Below are 24278 nucleotides of genomic sequence, written 5' to 3' on the forward strand. Positions count from 1 at the left end.
TTCAAGAGTCAAATTAGAACAGACTCTACTATCCTAATTAATCCCTACTGAGTCAGACATATCTACATCTACATTCTTCAAAGATGATAGATTCTCTCTTCAAAGATGATAGATTCTCTTTTCAAAGATGATAGATTCTCTCTTCAAAGATGATAGATTCTCTTTTTAAAGATGATAGATTCTCTTTTCAAAGATGAAAGCTTTATTGAATTTCTACACAAGTCCCAACAAAGAAAGCTGGTTTTATCCAAGACAAAATGGGGCATCAAAGTCATAGTTATGACTACAGCAAGAGTTCCACAAATGAAACATTTCTTATGAGACTTAAATGAAGCAAAGAAGACACCAAGATACAGATTGATCAGATGATTCTGCATAAATGAAAGCTTGATAGTATAAGTTGCTACATTCCAGAGGTAATCCTGGCAATAAATGATGAAGTGAAGGAAGACCAAGTTCACCAATTTGAAATCAAATAAAAATGAACTTAATATTCATGCATCATATTTAGGCATTTGCAAAAATAGGTGCATTTCCATTCATTTTATCCATGTTAAACGTTGACAGGAATTTCAAAGATTTTAGCAAAGATTCAAATCCATCACTTGATGGATCAGCATTTCCAGAGAAAGTTCATAATGAGAAAAACTCATCTGAAGAAGGAAGAAGAAGTTCATAATGAGAAGAGCTTGTTCAACCTTTTGCTCAAATCCATCACTCGATGGATAAACATTTCCAGAAGAGTTCATAATAAGAAGAACTCATCTGAAGAAGGAAGAAGAAGTTCATAATGAGAAGAACTTGTTCAACTTTTTGCTTGAATTCATCACTTGATGGATCAACATTGCCAGGTAGAGTTCATAATGAGAAGAACTCATCTGAAGAATGAAGAAGAAGTTCATAATGAGAAGAACTTGTTCAATCTTTTTCATGATTCTATCACAGAAAGAGATAGATCAACATTAATTTGTCCAGAGAAAGTTCATAATGAGAAGAACTCATCTTGAGAGGAAGAAGAAGTTCATAATGAGAAGAGCTTGTTCAACCTTTTGCATGACTCTATCACAGAAGGAGATAGATCAATATCAATTTTTCTAGAGAAAGTTCATAATGAGAAGAACTTATCTGAAGAAGGAAGAAGAAGTTCATAATGAGAAGAGCTTGTTCAACCTTTTGTTTGACTTTATCATAGAAGGAGATAGATCACCATCAACATTTCCAGAAATGTTCATAATGAGAAGAACTCATCAGAAGAAGGAGAAGAAATTCATAATGAGAAGAATTTGTTCAACCTTGCCTTAATTTATCACATATAAAGTTGAATCAATGACACCTCCTTCAAGGATCAGCATTTCTAGAAGAAGTTCATAATGAGAAAAACTCATCTGATGAAGAAGAAGTTCATAATTAGAAGAACTTGTTCAAACTTTTTGCTAGATTACATCACAGAAGGAGATGAATTGTCATCCCTAGTGGAAGAGTTCATAATGAGAATAACTCATCTGAAGAAGGAAGAAGAAATTCATAATGAGAAGAACTCATCTAAAGAATAAGAATAAGTTCATAATGAGAAGAACTCATCTTGAGAGGAAGAAGAAGTTCATAATGAGAAGAACTTGTTCGACCTTATCTTAACTCATCACATATGAAGTTGAATCAACACCTCTTTTAAGGATCAGCATTTCCAGAAGAAGTTCATAATGAGAAGAACTCATCTGAAGAAGAAGAAGAAGTGCATAATGGGAAGAACTTATTCAACCTTTTGTTCGACTCGTCATAGAGAGAAATATATCAGCATCAACATTGTTTAACCTTTTGTCAAATCCATCACAAAAGGAGGTGGATCGTCATTCCCAGCAGAAGAATTCATAATACGAAGAACTTATAGCTCAAAAGTTTGGACAATTCAAGCTAAAAATGATGCTTTTTGTCTTTGCTCCATTCCTGTTCTACAGCAACGAGCAAATAGGGGCAGATGTAATCACCATTTTTACCTTCCCTATCCAGCAACCAACGACAGCTTCACCGTACTTATACGAAAACCGGTTTTCGTTCAACCTTTTGCTCAAATCCATCATTTGATGGATCAGCTTTTCCAGAAAAAGTTCATAATGAGAAGAACTCATCTGAAGAAAGAAGAAGAAGTTTAGAATGAGAAGAATTTGTTCAACCTTTTGCTTGAATTCATCACTCGATGGATCAGCTTTTCCAGAAAAAGTTCATAATGAGAAGAACTCATCTGAAGAGGAAGAAGAAGTTCATAATGAGAAGAACTTGTTCAACCTTTTGCATGACTCTATTACGGAAAGAGATAGATCAACATCAACTTTTCCAGAGAAAGTTCATAATGAAAAGAACTTATCTGAAGAGGAAAAAGAAGTTCATCCAAGAAGAACTTGTTCAGCCTTTGCATGATTACATCATATAAGGAGATAAATTATCATCCCAGTGGAAAAGTTCATAATGAGAAGAACTTATAGCTAAGAAGTTTAACTTTTAAGCTAAAATGGTGCTTTATGTCTTTGCTCCATTCTTGTTCCACAGCAACGAGCAAAGAGGGGCAGCTGTAATCACCATTTTTACCTCTCCATTCCAACAGCCCCTCCACGTTGCACATTCCAGCACCTTCCAGCAGCAGCCACGAAGCTACCCTCTTCGAAGACTCAGAAACACCACGCCGGCCGTCCACGTCGCAGCTATGGGGTGAGTCACCACATAGTTTGGTGACTCACAGATAAAAACCCTTTGGACTGGTCCGATGAGAGACTCGTCGAGGCTTATAAAAGCCATGGAGAACCTGCAAAAGAAAAAGGGGAGGAGACAGAGAGGGCACCAAAAAAATAGAAACGAAGAACCCGAGAGAAAAGGGACACCAACAGAGAGGAAAAAGAGGAGACCAACAACCAGCAAACCAAGAAACGGAAAATAAACGAGAGAACGGGAAGAGACTTACCAACATCGTTGAAGCCTCCACTCGCCACCATACGCCTAAAGCACTCGAAAACGGAGGTATAAACTGTAGATTTGCTCGATTAGGAGCTTTTTAAAGAAAACAGAGACTGTATTCGGCCTTAGGAGGTCGATATTTGTAATCTAGGATAATTTGGGAATTTTCGGCCACCGGTGGTGGTGGCCGACGATGGAGCTCGTGGCGGCGTATGGTTGTCGGCGGCTCCCAGAATTCCCTCAGACGAGGGAAATATAGAGAGAGATGAGCGAATTCTCTCATAAGAGAGAGAATAGAAAGAAGAAAAAGAGAGAAATGGCCTTGAAGGCCAGTTTTAGGGTATTTGTACCTCATCGAAACGACAGTTTTGATGAGGGCCTGGGCGTAATTTCACTAATGGCTAAACCACACGCGCAGTTCATCCTAGTTTGTAATCTTTTCAATTTAGTCACCAGAATCATTCTTTGAACATTTTAATTTGGGCTTCTAATTTTATTCTATTATATTTTAGTCATTACCAGCTTATATTTATATTTAAGGAAAATAACCTTTTAGCCCATATTAATTTTAAATTTTATTTTTATCCATTATAATTAAATAGGTTAAATTATATTACATAGTAGTTTATTAATTCGAATTATGCCCTTTAATTTTGATATTTTATTTTATTTAGTCACCAATTTTTTTGTTTCTTTTCATTTTGATCCTGATTGTTTTTATATATTTTGCAATTTAATATTATTACTTTTAAATTTATTTTAAATATATTTATTTATAATATTAATTTGTTATTACTTTATATTATTATTATTTTTATATTCACATAATAATAAAATATATATATATTTATATATTATAGATATATATATATATATATTTTAAATAATAATGTTTATTTATTTTCAATATCAAAGAAAAAGGCAGTCTTAATATAACTGGATGTCCTATTCTGGTATTTTAAAATTAAATTATAAAAAAATTTAATTATTATATATATCGAAGAAAAGAGCTGTCTTAAGGTACCTAGAAGTCCTTTTGATATATTTTAAATAAATAAATATTTATTATAAATATATAAATTAATATTTTTTTATAATTATAATTTCGAAATAAATAAGATTATAAATTAAATATATTTTGAATTTTTAAATTTCTAATAATAGAGACAATTTTAATAAAAAGTACAATTTTGGGCGTTGTAGGGGTGCTAATTCTTCCCTAAACGTAACAGTACCTAGTTTTTTTTTGTTAAATTGATACTTACTAATTTTAATTGATCTAAACAGAAAAAATCATATATTAATTTGAAAAAAAAAATCAAGTTTAAATATCTAATTGGACTAAAAAAATAAGCACCAAATTGAATATTAAAAGCTTAGATAGTAAAATGCATATTAATTCCAAACAAAAACATTAATATTTGTTCAGAAAGTGGAAAGATGATAAATATAATAAAGACGTTGTCGACTGACAGCTGACAACAATTTCTTAATTTCAGCGGCTGTTATTGCCCCCGCATGCTACGTTTAGCGCGTACGAACAAAAGCCTTGGATCAAAGCACAAAGACCTGGGTTACTTCCTCACTGAGTTGCACCGTAAAGGCTTCAGAGACAAAGGCATGGGAGTAATGGCAAAATGTTTCTTTGCATGTTTCCCATAAACCATTATGCTATATAATCTCTCAAAAACCTGAAATTCCTAAGAATCAATGTAGGGATTCGGATAATAATTAGTTCTTCAGTGACAGGAAAGCGTCGGATATAGAACTTTATACTAGGAGATCAACTTGAATTTCTAAAATTTAAGGTGAAAATAGATTTTTAATATAAAATACACAGCAAAAATCTAAAATATCTATAGTTGTACCCGGGTCGTTTTTCTAGAGTAAAAGTGGCAACTTCATAACTGCATTTATTTGGCACTAAATCTGCAATCTTTTAACTCCCCTAAGAATTGTTTCCTTTTCTAATTCTTTTGGTCTTCGTGAAATGTCATCAAGATTTTGTAATCTAATCTGCATGGGTGGTTCAAACAAGGAAATAATTGCCAAACATGGAGAGTAGTGCACCAACACAGAAATAATATGCGCAAACAGAATATATACCTTTCCTTGACGGTTGTCTTGGTAATGGTAATTCTGATGTCACAGCCATAGGGTTTGAAGATGAGATTGTTTTAAGAGTTTTGGTGAGTGGAGGCATAATAAAACATTTAGCCAGAGAAAAGAGAAGAAAAGGTTTAAAATAAGGGAGAAGAAATGCCTTCAGCTTGGTTAATTAGTCTCAAGAAATCATTTGACTGTAAATCAGAGTTGTCTGATGTAAAGGAACCCGTTGGCAACAACAGCAGTGAAACACCAAAAAACCAATGTTTATGTGGTTCAGGGTGTTCAAGATCCTTATCAAATTTGAGAGAGAGATTTCATGGAAGCAAGAGACACACGGACAAGGCACCTATGGCTATTGGCAGCCCGATATCTATTGCGAGCGCTGAGATTCTCAATCCGATAACACATCAAACAGTTTTCACAGGCTCCAAATATGTTCTCGAGATTAAAACTCAGGATTCTGGTAATGATAGTGGCAAGGGGAGTTCAACTTTTGTGGGAACCCTTAGCCCTGGTACACCGGGACCTGGAGAACACTTTATGGAGGCAGCCTACAGTGGCAGAAGGTCGAGGGGTCCTTCCGTTTTGGGAGGTGGCCGTGGCATCTATTCGAAGAGTAGGAGATCCCTTGATTTGGAGTCCCAATTCTATGTTTGTCAGAAATGCAGCGAGGTGGCCGTGGCATCTATTCGAAGAGTAGGAGATCCCTTGATTTGGAGTCCCAATTCTATGTTTGTCAGAAATGCAGCGAAAGTTTTGAAAATTTGGAAGCCATAGAATCACATCATCTCTCCAGGCATGCTGGTAATGTTCATTACTCAAGCGTGCATATGTATATGCCTTTTTCCTCTGTTAATTATAGGACAAAGACTGATAGAAATTTCTTAAGCTTTTCAGATTGAGGCTAAACAGTTCCTTTTATATTATGTAGTTCAAGTTATTGAAAAAACTAAAAGTCATCTCATGTGTGCAGTTACAGCACTTCCCGAAGGAGACTCATCCAAGAAAATTGTGGAATTAATTTGCCAAACAGGTTTTTCCGATTCTGAGAATAAATTTGGTGAAATTGAAAGGATATTGAAGGTTCACAACATGCAAAGAACTCTTTCCCAATTCGAAGATTACAGAGAAACGGTAAAGCTCAAGGCAAATAAACTATCGAAGAAACATCCACGCTGCCTGGCTGATGGGAATGAGCTTTTGAGGTTCTATGGCACAACTGTTGCATGCTCTCTTGGCTTGGAAAACACTCTGAGCCTCTGCATATTGGAGAAATGTGGTGTCTGTCAAATTCTAAGATGTGGGTTTTTCAGCAAGAAGGAACCCAAGGGATACTGGGGTGTTTTTACTTCTTCCACAAGTAAAAGAGCTATGGACTCTATTGAACTTGATGATGGAAACCATACTCTAAGGAAAGCTCTGGTTGTGTGCAGGGTAATTGCCGGCAGGGTTCTTAAACCATCAGAAAAATTACAGGAAAAGGAAGGTCAATCAAACTTTGATTCACTAGCTGGAAAATCTGATTGCCATTCGAATATCGAGGAACTCTATTCACTAAGCCCTAGAGCTCTCCTCCCTTGCTTTGTAGCAATCATTTGCAGAAGTTGATTGTCCATTCACATATTCAAAGAACTCTTTTTTCAATAGCTTCAAAAAACTCTATTCACTATATAAGTGCTCATTTTATCTTAGTAATATATTGGACTGATTAAACATATTATCCATTTGAGGCCTATTTTCTTTCTTCATCCTTCTTTGTGATTATTCATTCTTACAGTAGCTAGTTTCTCATTTTCTGAGGTTTTTATTCTCTCTGAATATCAATTATACTGAATTGTGATGATTCTGCACCAGCTCTAGAATTCTTAGCCAAGCTTGTAGTTTCTTATAGTGAAACTGCCTTGAGGATTGTCGGTGCCAAATAAGTAAGTTTGGGCATCAACCAACCGCCTTGAGGTTGTGTGTACTATCGGAGAGAAAGAAATTACAGACATTTTAATAGATTGCAGACCACTTGTTGAAGGTGTTTTATTCAAGATTAAAGCATTGTACAAGCGAGATTAGGAGGGAAAACTAAAATAGAAGTTGTAAATAGGACAATATATATATATATATATATGATGAAGTCTCATTTATATAAAATTCATGATCGTGTATATATGTCATTTTTATACGTGTTTAATAATTTACATTTTATATGATATGTCTTATCTAAAATGATGAGGTGATATGTGTAAAATTACCCAAAATGATAATGTGACATGATCCATGTCACTCAAAGCGACATCATTGCACATGCTGCATCATTTTGGTGATGTTGTGGTATATGACATGACTAATTAAAGTACATGTAAAAATATCAAATTAATAATATATATTGACGATTACTCAACTAACAGTTTCAATTCAAAAATGGTTAATTTGACAAAATATTAAAACGTTTGAGGATAAAATGTTTTAATATATATATATATATATATATATATATATATATTAAGAATCAATTAAAGATAAACAATTGCTACAAGATTTGTTTCTTTTTATCATTTTTGGAATGTAAAAATTTAGATGGAAACAAGTATATAGGCTGTAAGATGTAGAATCGGTGATGCAAATGGTATAAATAATTAACTCGTGCCAACTGTGACTAAAAGCAGTAAACCATCTAACGGTCCTAACCAGGGAAGAAAGATAGAGGCTGAAATGTTTTTAGGTAGCCATTCACTCAGCTACCCTTTTTCCTTTTTACTTTGCTTTTTTAGTTTCAGGTTTCAGCAATGTTGCAAATTCCACTTATGTTTAATGTTTTCTAGAAATTTTTATAAGTTGAAAAAGGAAAGAGTGATTGGAGGTTAAGATTTCAGTTATGTTTTACAACAAATGTTTCGAGTCAATGTCACTACCGAGTAAGATCCAATATGAACGCATTCACAAAGTTCATTTCTTTATGGGCGAATTATGGTTAACATAGTTTGTTTACTTTTATACCGATTGCAGTTTTGGAGATTTCCCCTCCAAAGCCAAGTTGAGAATTTCCTCGAAGAAGCATATTAATGAAGGATTCAGCTTTAAGTTGGGGATCGAGGAAATCTACGACCAAATTGTTGAATATTTGAAGGAGAAGGAGCCGCTCAAGTGAACAGTTCTGAGAGTTCTAGTGATTGTGATGTTTGTTAGCTCAAGATCTATGTTGTGTTTCGAAATAACTTTTTTTTTGGATAATTAGATTCTATTACCCAATGAGCAGTGAACTGCTACAAATAACAAGCAAAGTTCAGAAATACAAGGATCATCTTAAAAATAAAATGCTAATCAAAACAAAATTAGACTATACCCCATAGATTACAAAGAGTAGTGTTAACATTGTCTAATCTATGTGTAAACCTGCTCCTAAGTTAGAACCCAACAATTTCCTTAATCTCTCCAAACATAGCCTCAACAGTAAATGCATGAGATTGGAAAAGTCTCCTATTTCTTTCTTTCTAGATAATGTAGATCAACGCATTAGAAGCGATTTTCATAATAGAAGTAAGAAGGGATTTACCCTTCCAATTATCCACTGCCCAATCAAAGTGAGCAGTCCAAGTGGAGTGACTAAGCCGAAGACCATTAAGGGAATAGATTTCCGTCCATATTACAGTGGCAACAGGGCACTCATAAAATAGATGGTTTCTGGTTTCCATACTAGCACCACAAAGAATGCATTGGCAGTCTTGAACGATACTCATTCTGTGAAGTCTCTCCTTTGTAGGAAGTCTGTCGAGGAAAGCCATCCACGCAATGAGACCGTGTTTGGGAATAAGAAGAGGAAGCCAAAGCAGTGAATGCCAATGGACTTTAGGATTTTTCACTCGGATGTCATTCCAAAGGTCATTAATGTTCTTGGAGACCGAAGGCAGAAAAGAGGAAGCTTCAGCCCTTAGCATCAGAATTTGCTTAAAACTCCAGCTCATATTGGATTTAACAGGGACAGACCAGAAATCGGTGGTGGTACTAAACATATAGCTCTTTAACCAAGCCACCCAAAGGGATCCTTCACCAGCAAGGATATTCTTAATGAGGCTCATCATGCAAGCTTTGTTCCAGGTTTTTAAGTCCTTGATTCCAAGACCACCCTCTATTTTTGGTCGGCAAATTTGCTTCCAACTCACTCTTGCACCAGCAGCTGGTTTATCTGCGCCATTCCAAAAGAATCTAGAAAATAACTGATCAATATTTTTAATGACAGAAAAAGGGAGGAAAAGCTGCCTGCACCAATAGTTAGTTATGTTAAATAAAATAGCTCTAACAAGCTCCAATCTTCCAGCATAACTCAAGACCTTACCAGACCAGTGATGCAAACGAGATTTGATAGCGTCAATAAGGGCAAAGCAATCTTTATCAATAATTTTTCTTGTAACAAGAGGGATGCCAAGATACCTAATTGGTAGTCTTCCTATTTTAAAACCTGTAATCAATCTCATTTCCTCAAGAGTTGAGTTAGAAATACCCGCAGAAAAAAGTTCACATTTTGAAGCATTTAATTTCAGACCAGAAATTTCATAAAAATAGCCAAGGAGAGTTAACACCAATAATAGAGTCTATAGTTCCTTTGCAGAAAATTAATAGATCATCAGCAAATGAGAGATGGGTGAGACCAATACGCTTGCATTTAGGGTGATAATTAAACAGACCTTTTGTTGTAGCCAAGTTCAAGAGATTAGAGAGAATATTCATAGAGAGAACAAATAAGAAAGGAGATAGAGGATCCCCTTGCCTAACACCCTTTGCTCCTCTAAAATACCCAATCATACTACCATTTAAAGAGATAGAAAGGCTTGTAGTCATGTAGCAAGCTTCAATCCAGGAAATAAAAATAGGAGGAAGATCCATGGCCTTTAAAACAACAGTGATGAATTCCCAATTAAGGGAATCAAAGGCTTTATGAAGGTCAATTTTCAAAGCACAACGAGAAGATAAATGCTTTCTGTTATAACCTCTTACTATTTCCTGAGCCAACAAGGTGTTATCAACAATGGATCTACCCTTAATAAAAGCCGTTTGATTGAGAGTGATGAGATTAGGGATCAATTTAGAGAGCATGTTGACCAAAATTTTGGAAATAGCTTTGTAAACCATAGTACATCAAGAGATTGGTCTAAAGTCAAAGACCTTGCTAGGATTAGGAATCTTGGGAATCAAAGCTATAGTAGTAGCATTGAAAGGTGGAAGAATGAAGGATTTTTCAAAAAATTATTTTATGGCAGCAGTTGTGTCTTCACCAATAATAGCCCAAGAGAGTTTAAAGAATAGAGGGGAATAGCCATCAGGACCAGGGGCTTTATCGTTACCTTGTGAAAAGAAACCCTCTTTAATTTCATTCATGGTAATATCTTTGGTAAGATCAGCAATAAACTCAGCTGGGATAGAAGAATGAAGCAAGTATCTTAGCAAATTAGGATCAATACTCTTAACCGTTGGATCGGAAGAGCCTAGCAAGTTAGAGAAGAAATTAATAATTTCAGTAGACATGGCATCAAAAGATTCCAACCTATTCCCTTGATCATCAATCAACAGCCTAATGGTGTCTCTTTTATTTTTTAAGGCAACTGCAGAATGAAAAAATTTAGAGCCTTTATCCTCTTCTTTGAGCCATTAAACCTTAGCCTTTTGCTTTAAGAACATAACTTTAACATCTTCAAGAAACTTAAGATCATTTTGTAAAGGAATTTCTAAATCAAAACAAGCATCACCTTTAAGAGTTTTGAGCTGTTGCTGTTCAAGTTCCGCTCTTTTGGAGTTAACCCTATAAGAGAGCTCACTAAAGAAAGAATTGTTGAGAGTTTTAAGATGAGTTTTAAGAAGCTTAATCTTAGAGAAAAGAATCTGAATACGGTTCCCTTTGGCAGGGGAAAACCAAGATTTTTCAACCAAAGACATAAAGTTTGGGTGAAGAGTCCAGAAATTAAAAAACTTAAAGGGCTTGGGTCTATTGGCTTGCATCTCTTTATGAATCCAAAGAAGGGCCAAGCAATGATCAGAAATGCCTAGAGTAAGAAACTCAACATGGTATGATTGAAAGGAATTAATCTAGTTTTGATTAGTAAGCACTCTGTCAAGTTTTCTTGCAAGGAAAACATTAAGTTGTTTATTACTCCAAGTAAAGGTAGGGCCAAAAAAGGGATGGTCAAAAAGATCAAGGTCAGTAAGAATTTCCTGAAAATCTCTCATATCAGATGAAGAAGAATGACCCAACAAATCAAAATCAAAAGATTCATTAGAGTTCAGGATAATGTTAAAGTCACCACCTATGATCCAAGGGAAATGTCCTAAGTTTCTATCCAAGTCCCTTAATTGATGCCAAAGAAGCCTTCTTTCTCTACCATCATTACTACCATACACAACAGTAATTATAAATGGCAAACCAGAATGATAACCTTTAATAGATAAGCACTGTTTAGAAGCGTGACAAAAAGTAAAATCAATTCCTTTTCTACATAAGATCCAGATACGACCATTATGAGAATAATCATAGTTGGTAAAAGCATTCCAATTAGAAAATTTACTGTTGAGAATAGCCAAAGATTTGATAGAATTCACTCTTGTTTCAAGAAAACAAAGAACATCAACTTTATTTAAATTAGCTCTTCTAATGACAGCATATTGTTTTTTAGGACAATTCAGTCCTCTGATATTCCAGAAGGCACAAATCATTGAGAGGTAGGATCTAGGGAACCTCCACTACCATCTACCTCAGCATTTTTAGCTTTGACTAAATTATCTTTCTTTTTCATCTTCAATTCGTTAACAATTCTGGCCACTCCTAAGGAAGCTGACCTAATTTTCCTTTGTTGACGATCAGTAACAATAGAGGATTCATCCTCGACACTTAATACCTCAAATCGATTGTTAGAAGCAGATACAAATAATTTGGAATTGTTTTTTACTAGTTTAGGCTGAGATGTAGAAAGGATCTCGGAAGAGTCAGCAATAGATTTAGAGTGTAGCATAATTTTTTCGTCCTTAGTAACTGAACTAACAACATCAGAATTAATAGTATTATCAACCAGTGTCTCAGAATTCAATATAATTGGGTTCAGCACAGAGACATCAGGTGATTTTGGGGAAATACCTATTAAGGTAGGGATAGAAGGATCAGACTCTTGTAAGAATTCGATACCTCCTACGACTGGTTCTGGTATTTTAGACGCAATAGAAACTTCTTTATTTTTCCAGATTTGCTATTTAATAGGAGCTTGGGTTTTCTGGGAGCTACAGTTCTTATCGTTATGTCCAAAGACATTACATTTTTTACAGCTTGAGGGCAGCCAAGGTACCTCTACAACAATAGAGATGGATTTTCCATCCTTAATAACCATATTCACAAATTTAGGAATAACGTCATTAGCCCCAATCTCTATACAGACTTTAGCAAATTCTAGATGGGATCTAGCAGCAGTAACAGAGTCCATAGTGAGAGGAGAGTCTATGGCGCTAGCAATGTAACTCAGTCCATTTCTAGAGAAAAGTTCAAGGGGTACGTTGAATAGATGAACCCAAACTGGGATACGGGATAAATCGAATTGCAATCTATTCAAGTTAGGTTCCCATTTCCTAAGAATTAGGGGTTTATTAAGAATATGACAGGGTCCATTCTCAAGGATCCAATCCCTAATAGATTCAAATTTAAAGGAAAATACGTAGAGATTATTACCGGCAAAACTTACATGAACTTTGCTGCCCCCGAGAGCTTTCTTCCAGAGATTATCAGCGATTCGTTGCATGGTAGCAAAGTTTAGGGCTGCACCAAGGAATTGCCCAACGAGTGAAAGTTTCCACTCATCAATCCCCGCTTCAAGGACTTCAGGAGGTGGGTGAACGGAGATACTCCCTTCGCTAACCCTAGGCGGATGAAATTCTAAGTCAAGTCCCGTAGAGCAGCCAAAAAGCTTTCTCCAATCCATTGAAGAACACCGAAATGAGAAAATAGCCAAGAAATCAGGCAGAAACAAATCTGAAAGAGGAACACCGAAAATGGTAGAATGAGCGCCAGAAACACGATCGGATTCTCAGGAGACAATAGCCTTGCTAACGTGCACCTAGAGAAAAGCCTTATCGTGCGCCATATGATTTCGGAATAACTTTATGTTCTACTGATTAAGCAAAAACTGTCATCTTTTATTATTATTATTAGATGAATGATCTCATTATATTTCCAACACCAACAAAACCACATATCTCAGTACAACAACAACAAACCAGCTAAAAACCAAAGCAGAAAAAAAATCCCACAAACTAAATTAATTGTCTGGCTATGCTAGTTTCACTATTCACATCAATCTGATTACCTCAAATTTTCAGCTTAATCATACCTTTAACTCGTTCAACAAGTATAATTTATTGATAATATTCTTTTTCTTAAAACAAGTATTTAAGTTATTATTTCATAACAATTTTATATGTACATGTTAAAAATTATTGATAATATATTTTTCTTAATAAAATATTCTTTTTATAAAAATATTATTAACGAGTTATCTTAAAATATTTCTATATTTTTATTATAGTTTGAGTTTATATATTTTATATATCATAGCATTAGTAAGTGTAAATAGAAGATAAATTTTCTATCTTTAATTTAAAACATAATGTCTATAATATACATTTTATCTTTTCAAACTTACTTTTTAATAATAATCTCAAACACTTAAATTCTAAATTACACTTTAAAAAAATTTCTATATCAGTCATACAAATTATTTTTCAAAAATAATGCCAAACTCACCGTTTAAGTGGGCCCAAAACAAAAATATTACTTATCTATGACTTAGCTGCGCTCAAAACAAAACATAAACTGTTTGGTTATTAATAGTGGTGAGCTATGGATAGAATCAGATCAATAAAAAAATTGAAAATCAATTCAATCAACTTTTCAAAATAAAAAAAAATTAATAGTTTTACGAATAAAACAATTTAAATAATTAAAGGGATAATTGTTATTTTTTAGAGGTTTTGAATTTTAGCATTAATGATTGTATTATTTTTAAATTTTTTTATCAAATGATTGAAGGTCTTTAAAACAAATACTATCATTTATAATCACCATATATTAATAAAAAAATTATTGAATTTAATGAAAAATTATATTAATTAATTTAATTCAGATTGTTAATTAATTTAACAGAATTAATTTATTTGGGTTTGGAAAATACTATTAAAAAATCAGGGTTGATAATATAATTTTAAATATAGAAAATTACTATATAAAATTTTATCATACTCATTTTGTAAGTGAAAAAATATTTTAATTGTAACCAAAAATATATTTTAATTATTCAAAATTATTAAAATTAATTAATTAAACATAATACAAAAAATCTCTCGTCTCCTAACAGAAACTAGGATAAATTACATATTTAGTATCAACTATCACTTTTGTTTTATTTTGGTCATTTAATTGTTTTTTATTTCAAAATTATATCTAATGTTATGCCTTAGTTTTATTTTAATCACTCATCGTTAAAAAATTAACAAAACTATTGATGTGATTTTTTATAATTCTTTTTAATGATGACATGTTATTGCCTTATGGTGACACATCAACATCATTGTTAATTTTTTAACAGCAAGTGACAAAAATAGAATTAAAATGTAATGTTGGGTATGATTTTGAAACAAAAAATAATTAGGTGACCGTAACAGAACAAAAGTGATAGTTTAGGTATTAAAATTGTAGTTTACCCAATAAATTATTATTTCTTTGATTTTAGGGTAAATTACGGGTTTAGTATCTAAACTATTAGTTTTGATCTATATTAGTAGCTAAACTTTCAATTTTTAAAACAATACATAAAATTTAGTTTTTGTTTCATTTTAGTATACATGTTCAAAATTTAACATTAAGTTTTTGAAAAGAATTGAAAGTTTAAGTATTAAAATGGATCAAAATTGATAGTTTAGGTACTAACACATTAAGTTTTTAACGGAAGGGTACTAAAATAAAATAAAAACTAAACGTCAGACATGATTTTTAAAACATTTGAAAGTTTAGGTACTAAATATGAAGTTTATCCTTAATAAAAATCTTTGTCTGGGTCAACTTGTATGTTTCTTTTCTAGGTGGGATCTGGAAATTACAGATCCAGCCCCCACTATAGCTTCTTTTTACCCACTCTCGAGCTCCATGGGAACAAAAAAAGACACAACTCGATCCTTTCGTTTTGGTCAACAGAAATGATCCCAACTAAAAAGAAAAAGAAAAAGCAGAATGCCCTCGAATAGCGTGCTTCATAGAAATTACAATACAAATAGTCGTGTACACATCGTTTCCAAGCTCGAGTTTTATATATCCTGTTTTCCCAATGACTTTTGCAATATTATTTTACAATACGTTTTTAGTTTGACAATATCATCGGAGGAAGTTCTTCCTTTCTCTTTCATGGTGGAAATACCAAATTCTATATCCAATTTTCAATGCAATGCAACTATGTAAAACAACATATACCACCATAGCAACCGCAACTATAAGAACTTACAATTGTTTAGAAATGCCTCGTTTGCTTCCGATTCCCTCCATACCTTTTGAAGACACTAGTTTTTTACATTTGGTTTTTATTATATTTATTATTTTTATTTTTATTTTTATTACTATTATTATTATTATTTTTATTATTAATATTATTATTATTATTAATATTATTATTTTATTACAGATACAACCCAAGGCCCAACTCTGGCCCGATTACAACCAGGCCCGATCAGAAATGGCCCAAGCTAAACCCTAAAACTAGATTAGGGTTTCCAGGTCCAGCCGCCGCCTCAAGCTTCCAGAAGCCACAACCGCCGCTCATTGCCGACACTTCACTGCCAGGTGACCCAACCAGATGCTTCCGACGGTCTACTCTGCCACGATGCCTCAACATAAGGCTCCAGAAGACCCAACTACCCCTCCACGTCGCTTGCTCTATGGTGAGTCACCACAATAGTCTGGTGACTCACCGATAAACACCTCTGGGACTGGTCCTACGAGAGCCTCATCGAGGCCTATAAAACCGAACCTGCAAAAACAAAGAAAAGGACAGCAAGCAAAGACACAGAACAACGGCAACCAACAGAGAGCAAAAACAGAGAACAAAAAAAAGAAAAAAAAACAGAAAGCAAACCACAAAACAAAAAGAGAAGAGCGAGAGAAACTTACCGGGGAAGACAACACCTCGATCGGAGTCACAACCAGCCTCCAAGCGTCACCAAAAAACCTTCGAAAACCGAAGGTATTTTCCTAGATTTGCTCCGATCGGGAGCTATTTAAGAGAAAAGAACACCGGAACCGTCATTAGGACGGTTCGATCTACGTTGGTATAAAAAATAAAATTTTCCGGCCACCGGATGCGGTGGGGATTACGGCGGCAGACGGCTGCCGGCTGATGACCGGCTTCCCTCTGGTGAGGGAATATAGAGAGAAGCGAGAGAGAATTCTCTTCTCTCTCAGTTAGAGAGAGAAGAGAAAGAAGAGAAATGGAAACGCTGGCCCTTTGGGCCAGCTGGAAGGGGAGTATATATCATTCTCAAACGACGCCGTTTTGGGGAGGGGTATGTCCGTAATTTCACCACTGGACAAACCATTTCCGCGGCCCTTCAGGTTTTGTAAACAATTCATTTTGGTCACTGAAATTGACTTTTATGCCTTTTAATTCATTATTTAAATTATGTGTTTATTATAATTTAGTCACTACAATAAATTTCTATATATCTTAATTTAGTCTCGTAATTTTATTTTATATTATTTTAGTCATTTCCAGCATAATTACATAATTTAGGGTAAATAACCGATTTAATCCCTTATAATTTTATTAATTTATATTTATATCCCAAATTAATTAATTAGGTTAAATTACACTATTAACCATTATCTTTCATAATATTTCAAATTATTATCTTTATTTTTAATACTTTATATTTAGTTTTATATTTTTAATTTCTTTTATTTTGATCATTATTTAATTACAATATTATTTTGTTATTACTTTTATATTTTAATTATGGCTTTAATTATTATTTTATTATTATCTTATTCTTATAGATATATTTATATATATTTGTTTAAATTAAATATTATAAAAATTATAATTTATTTTTATTTAAATCATTTTTATGAAAAATTATTACATTTTTAATATTTATTTTTATTTATTAATATCGAAGAAAAGAGCTGTCTTAAAGCACCTAGAAGTTCTTTTTTGATATTCATAAATAAATAAATATCATGTTTTTATAAATTATATATTAATTATTTTTTAGAAAAGATATTTTTTAGTTATTTATTTATTTTTAAATATCGAAGAAAAGAGCTGTCTTAAAGCACCTAGAAGCCCTTTTTTGATATTTTTAAATAAATAAATATCTTATTTATACATATTAATATATTTTCTTAAGATTATTTGAAATAACATAATTATGAATTAAATATATTTGAATTCTTAAATTTCTAATAATAGAGACAATGTATAATTAAAAAGTACCAATTTTGGGCGTTGTAGGGGTGCTAATCCTTCCCTAAACGTAACCGACCACGAATCCCTTTTTATTATTAAAAAGAAAGAATTTTTGGTTATAAACGCAGATCAGTTCATCTTTTAACTGATGTTTTCTTAAAAACTCTTTTAAAAGATAATTTTTAGGTATTCGACCTACCTGACCCAAAAGGCCGATGGTGACTCCCAAATTATTTTAAAAACCATTTATTCACATCACTTTTCCCACCAAGTAAAAAAAATTCGTGCCCGGACGAAAACCGGTTACGACAGCTTGGCGACTCTGCTGGGGACCGTCAAACTTTAAAATTAATTATAAATTGTCTCTATTAATTAGAAATTAAAAATTCATTTATTTAATTTTTAATTCTTTTCTTTCAAATTTTTTATTACTTATTATTTTTATATTATTTTATTAATATTTTTTTCAGGTATTAATTATTTTATTTATCTGTTAGAGGTTTGAACATTTCTCCTCACACACAACACTTGCATTGCATAACATAAAGCTTTATAATTGAGTTTGTCCCTTTTAAGTGGGAGTAAAAGCGACGTCTTCGTGAGAATTTATTCTCCGTGTCAGACCTAGCAAGTAACTTTTGGGATTCATATGCTCTATGTCTTCGTGAGAATTTATTCTCCGTGTCAGACATAGAGAAGTGTATCCCCTCGAATTGAACTCGATCCACTTTAGTCTGTGATGGACTAGGATAAAGGGTTAGCAGCCCAAGGGGGGCACTAACAAGGACAATTCGGGTACCTTTACTCCTAGAACTGAAACCTTGCATATAATAAACCCTAGAAACTCTCCCGATTTGAAACCATGCTGAAATTTTGTCAGTAGGTATACACAAAGGAGAAATAAGCTCTAGCTTTTAATTCCTTTTCTTTTTCCTGAATAAATGCATGCGAACTAGTAATCATGCTGTTAGGTTAATTTTTCCAAACAAAGCATGGAACTAGAAAGCATGAAGTTAGGAAATATTATATACCATGATAGGTAGAATATTTTCTTTTCATTAATTGGTACTTACCAATTTATTTATTTTCTTTCTCATTTTTATTTTTCATACATTTTGTTTTGTTTTAATTTGTTTATATTGATTTCTTTTGTTTTGTTCCTGCATTACATGATCATGGCATAACCAAAAGGTGTTGACTTAAAAGACTGTTCATCAAATTGGAAAGAAATCGTAAATGGACAAAAAGTTTTATGATCAAACAAAATATGATGCGGCCAAGGAAAGACATCCTGAAGAAACTACGAGGATCGAGGGAAGTTCTGTACATAGAGAACCGGTTATATTAATACCAAAAGTATTACACAAAGATCCTACCAGATTGATACCAAAAGCAGTCTATGGTAAGAGCATCAGTCATGACATTCAGAGTGGAGGAGGTTTTTACGAAACTCAAGCATGTTATTTGAAGGACTTGAATGACCAAAACAAGAAATTGAGCACATAAATGAAAACCATGCATGAAGATTTTCAGAAGATCAGTCAAGCCTTTCAAAATGCTGGCCTAGGAAGCACCCCAGAAGAGTGGATCATAGGGGTCACCAAGTTGAAAAAGAGCTGCAACTTATATGAAGATCTTGTTCAAGAACTTCTTGGACAGAAAGGTTCTCTTACAAGGGAAAATGAGCAACTCCGAGAAGTGACACAGAAGATGAAAGAGAATGTCATAGAAGAAGTTGCAGTCCAGACAAGCAATATGTCCCTTAAGCTGATAGACTAATTTGACTTTGGAGAAGTTAGGAATGAAATATATCCCTATATGTAAAGTTTTGTTTGATGTACCGAAACTTTTGCATTCAATGAAATTTTTTCTAAGATGATCACTCTTGAGTAACACCTTTTCATACATGCATTTGTATTTTGCATTTGTACATTTTTATGTTTGTATTTACATTTACATTTTTAAATTTACATCATGTATCAAAATATATTTAATTAAATAATAATGTTTATTTATTTTCAATATCAAAGAAAAGGGCAGTCTTAATATAACTGGATGTCCTATTCTGGTATTTTAAATAATTTACATTTACATTTTTACATTTGCATATTTACATTTGGCATCTTTGCATTTGTATTTTTATGTTTGCTTTTGTATTGCACAATTTGTATTCTTATATTTACATTTGCATTTGGCATCTTTGCATTTTTTATGTCATAATACATTAAAATATTCATTCATTAAAATAAGGATTTCAAACGAAGTGATCTTGGTTTTTCCTTGAAGCAAGAACGCTCAGCACGACACAAGACAAATGTCTAAAGAAACTGAGGATAGGCTAGCCAAATTTGAGATAGAGCAGAAAGAAATACAAGAGGAATTAAGGAGCAAGTTGGCACAAATTGAAGCTAATATCACAAATTCTCATATCGATCTACTGAACAATATGAAAGAAATGATTGAGAAGCACCAGACAGCTGGAAAGAGTCTTGTTGAAAACCCTACAAATTATTTGAGTGTTACACCTGTTCATATTCCTGAGCACACCTCTGTACGTCAGGAAATCCAATCACCAATTTACTTCGCTGTTAAGAACTCACCATATCAAGCTGGAGCATCATTCCCCACTGATTGTCCTACTACTTCTGAGTTGAAGCCTGATGAATTTTGTATTAGTAATGAGGTCCTTAACCTAAACAAATCAGTTGAGAAGGGAAAATTCACTCAACGACTGGAAAATATAGAAGAGGTGATAAAATCTATAGAGACAGTTGAGTCATTTTATAGGTTTGATGACAAAGAACTAAGTTTGGTCTCTGGCCTGGTTATTCCACCAAAGTTCAAGGTTCCAGATTTTGAGAAGTATAATGGGACCACATGCCCTTCATATCATATCACTATGTATTGTCATCGTATGACTGGCTATGTAGAGAATGAAAAGTTGTTGATCCATTGTTTCCAAGACAGTTTATCTGGGTCTGCATCCAGATGGTATAATCAGCTAAAACGTACTCAAATACGTTCTTGGAGGGATTTAGCTCAAGCTTTTTTGGGTCAATACAAGCACATGACTGATATGGCCCCTGATCGAATAATGTTGCAAAGCATGAATATGAAGTGCAATGAAAGCTTTCGACAATATTCACAACGATGGAAAGACGTTGCTTCTCAAGTACATCCACCATTAACTGAAAAAGAGTTCACTACTTTGTTCATCAGCACATTAAAATTTCCTTATGTTAATCACATGATAGGGGTTGTCCCTAATAATTTCTCTGACATCATCATAATTGGAGAAATCATCGAAATGGCTATCAAGAATGGAAAAATAAGAGGCTCTGACAATACTAAAGTCAAGAAAGAAGCTGGGGTTAATACAGTGAGGTCTTATTCAGTTAAACATGGTGCCAAACCTTATAGAGTAATCAAGAAGAAAAAGAATGTGCAGGGATTTCAATTTCCTCCCTTCCACTGTTCGAGTGAAAAATTGCATCCAAAAATGCTCTCAGCCAGATCAATTACTCCACAACTTGATCAATCACAGTGGCCTCCAAATGAGAATTGGACCTATAAGGAAGTTCCTTGGATAAATCAGACTGGAATTCCAAATTTTTCAGCTAAGGTTCCTGGTAACCTTAAGAGAAATTTCCAAGACCCTTTAGAGCAAGCAATTCAAAAATGCAAGATAAAAGAAAGGGTTAAGGTTCAATGTTCAGAAACCATTGAAGAATATCGGGCACAAGAAAATGGGAAAAGAAATCAAAAGGCTCCCATGGATGTAATTCGAGATTGGCCTATATGTCTAAGAAATAATGAGGCAGATATAACCCAGAAGACACCTCAGATACATGTATCAGATTTTCCAAAAACCAGTAAGGCAAAGGACAACTTAAGAAATCTGGTTAATATTACCCCAGTTATAGCTGAAATGAGCATTCAGAACCCCCTCGATAACATGAGAGCATTCATTCGTTCAGAACGATCACAGAAAGTGATAGCCTCGCGAGCGAGAAAAAACTCTGAAGGTGTTTCAAGAATCTATCTCAGACCTGTACCCTCATTTGGTTAAAGGTCAATACATTACACCAAGATTGGTGAAGGTGTCACCAAAGCCTTATGCCCATTGCTATGATCAAAATAGCTTCTGTAATTTTCACTTGGGAGTATCTGGACATTCAACGGGGAATTGTTGGTCACTGTTAAAGGAAATAGAGACGCTCGTCGACAATGGAGTCTTGACACAAGAAATGATCAAGAAATGGGGGGCAAATAAGGATAAAAATCCTGGGCCAAGTACACACCCAACAATAGAGGAGTAATGATGCATAAACAAGTGGAAGTTGATATCTACCACTGTAGTACCTTTCTACTTTCAGCATCTTGTTTGAACTGTTTTTTGTTCCTTTCTACACCTTTTGTGCAATAAATAAATGTGTGTTTCTTTTATAGTTATGAGCAAGGAGTCAAATTTTAATCTTGAGATTATTGAGTATCAAGTAGATTAAATATTCTTTTAATTTTTCAAGAGTTATAGATCTATTGGCAAGTGGTAAAATTATATCTTCAATATCCCATCCAATGCCAATTACTCAAACCAAATCTTGACACTACAAAGATTCTGAAGAAGTGTCTCCACCTGTTTTTGAGACACCTACTCCAGATGTTTACCTTTTCGGGTAGAGTTAATTGATGATACTACATTCCACCATATACATGACTTCAAAAGTCACACATTTGTCTTTCCAAACACAAAACCATCATAAACCGAAAGACCTCAAAAGAACCAAACTTTCAATTATCCGTAAATCTTACTACAAGAAGAGACGAGATGAGGCATCATGGACCAACTCATTGAAGATGATTTCGAGTGATTGGAGCATATTCAGAGAAGGAAAATTGATTGATTGAAATAAATATATCATGCATTAATTACATTTTTCATGTAAGTAAAGTTAATCTTGAATATTCATCCCCCTGGAGATACCTCTTTTTACAAGGACTTCTATGTATGATATGACTAAACTTCGAGCACAGATCAAGCACGCCAGCTCAGTGTCATATCACCCAAAGATGAATGGGGCATTTGCAGGATCAAATAAGTACCTTAAGATGATCATTACAAAGACCACTGAAACTTACAAGGATTAGCACGAGAAGCTTACAAGGATTAGCACGAGAAGCTACCTTTTGCCTTATATGCATATTGAATTACTGTGCGAACATTTACTGGGGCAACATCCTATTGTTTAGTCTATGGGATGGAAGCAGTATTACCAATTGAAGTTAAGATCCCATCATTTTGTATCCTAAAGGAAAACAAATTGGAGAAGACTGAATATATCTAAGCTCGATTTAATCAATTAAACCTTATTGATGATAATCAATTGAAAGCTATTTACCATGAGCAAATGCATTATAAACAGACAAGAAAATACATCCAAGAGAATTCCAAGAGGATGATCTAGTGCTGAAAAAGATTTTGCCTATACATAAAGATTTCCGGGGAAATGGATGCCTAATTAGGAAGGGTCATACGTTGTAAAAAAGACCTTTTCCCGAGAAGCGTTGATCTTGGCAAAAACGGATGGAAAAGTTCTGAGAAACCAAATAAACTCAGATTCTGTCAAGAAATATTATACTTGAAAAAAGAAAAAGGACAAAAAGGAAAAAGAGGTGTTCAAAGCAATTGAAGTCTTATACTCATCCAGCAAAGAAAGAAAAAAAAAAGAAAAAAGATGAAAAAAAAAGAAGAAAAAAAAGGAAAATTAAATCAAGATGGGTGACTTATTGAGCCTCAAGTTACAAGGTTGATCAAGTACAAACAAGAAGAGCAAGAAATGTTGAAGATATGAGAAAATATGAATGGATAAAAAATTTGGCAGTCTAGAGGGATCCAGATGATAGAAAAATCCCCAACAAAGCAGATCCAAGTCAAGCAAAGCAAGATTGAAGGCATCCAATTAAGAGAGAATATCTTCAGAATTCATTCCGTCTCTCAAGATTGATTTTTATTTGCAAAAATTGGCTTTTAAAATCTTTAATGCATGATATAAAAAATGATAAAAGGGGGGGTTCAAGATGTAAATTTTTAAAATAACATTTTGAAAGCAAATGAGGATTCGAGTTGAAAACCTGAAAAGGCGGCTCGAATATTGAATGGTGCAATAACGACATAAGAGATGATTTTAAACTCTTAAATGAAGCACCGCACATCCCAAAGACGTTCCTGAGATTTTGGAAACGAGAAGCATCTTTACAAGATGAGCATAACAACCTTTTTCTTCAAGTTAGTGGAAGCCGAAGCGACATACTGAACCAACTTGAAAGAACCTACTTTACCAAAATCAACCTATACCTCAAATCAGTCAATAATTTTGACACTTGCCATAGGACTATGATTTTGGAATGGTTTAAAAGTGTAGTTGATTTATTGGATATTCATTAAACTTATTGTTTATGATTTGATTATATTGTGAACCTGAAAGGGGTAATACTTTGCAAAATTCTTTCATTCTTCAATAAAGAAAGGAGAAAAAACATTTTCAAACAGGACAGTCTCAAATGAGGAAGGTCCTTAAAGCAATTGTTGCTTATTCTACCTCTGTTGTAGAAAAAGAATGAACGAGGCCAGAATAATGAAGCACTTCACATTTTTGAAGGCAAGTGGTCCAAAAAGCCAGAAAGTCTGGAGAATTGAACTTGTGACACTCCCCTATGACATTATTAGCAGCTCATCAAGAAAGATTATCGTTT

General features: G+C 33.7%; 3 protein-coding genes across 3 annotated transcripts; 2 read left to right on the forward strand and 1 right to left on the reverse strand.

Annotated features, from left to right (window-relative positions):
• The first annotated feature begins 5184 nt into the window (after positions 1 to 5184).
• Positions 5185 to 5832, forward strand: LOC120137069. Its single transcript, XM_039152926.1, has one exon. It carries the CDS (start codon positions 5206 to 5208, stop codon positions 5830 to 5832), a length of 627 nt encoding a protein of 208 aa, XP_039008857.1. The 5' UTR covers positions 5185 to 5205.
• Positions 5833 to 6003: 171 nt separating this feature from the next.
• Positions 6004 to 6665, forward strand: LOC120137082. Its single transcript, XM_039152937.1, has one exon. The coding sequence runs from the start codon at positions 6019 to 6021 to the stop codon at positions 6661 to 6663; it is 645 nt and encodes a 214-aa protein (XP_039008868.1). The 5' UTR covers positions 6004 to 6018; the 3' UTR covers positions 6664 to 6665.
• A 3622-nt stretch (positions 6666 to 10287) lies between these two features.
• LOC120137070 lies at positions 10288 to 16690 on the reverse strand. The gene is made up of 7 exons (XM_039152927.1): positions 16557 to 16690; positions 16033 to 16091; positions 12350 to 13048; positions 11771 to 12166; positions 11190 to 11471; positions 10788 to 11081; positions 10288 to 10643 (listed from the first exon to the last, which is right to left on the reverse strand). The coding sequence occupies exons 1-7, from the start codon at positions 16688 to 16690 to the stop codon at positions 10288 to 10290; spliced, it is 2220 nt and encodes a 739-aa protein (XP_039008858.1).
• Positions 16691 to 24278: the final 7588 nt, after the last annotated feature.

Source organism: Hibiscus syriacus, unplaced genomic scaffold, assembly GCF_006381635.1.
Source record: "Hibiscus syriacus cultivar Baekdansim isolate YM2019G1 unplaced genomic scaffold, ASM638163v2 tig00110647_pilon, whole genome shotgun sequence".
Lineage (NCBI taxonomy): Eukaryota > Viridiplantae > Streptophyta > Magnoliopsida > Malvales > Malvaceae > Hibiscus > Hibiscus syriacus.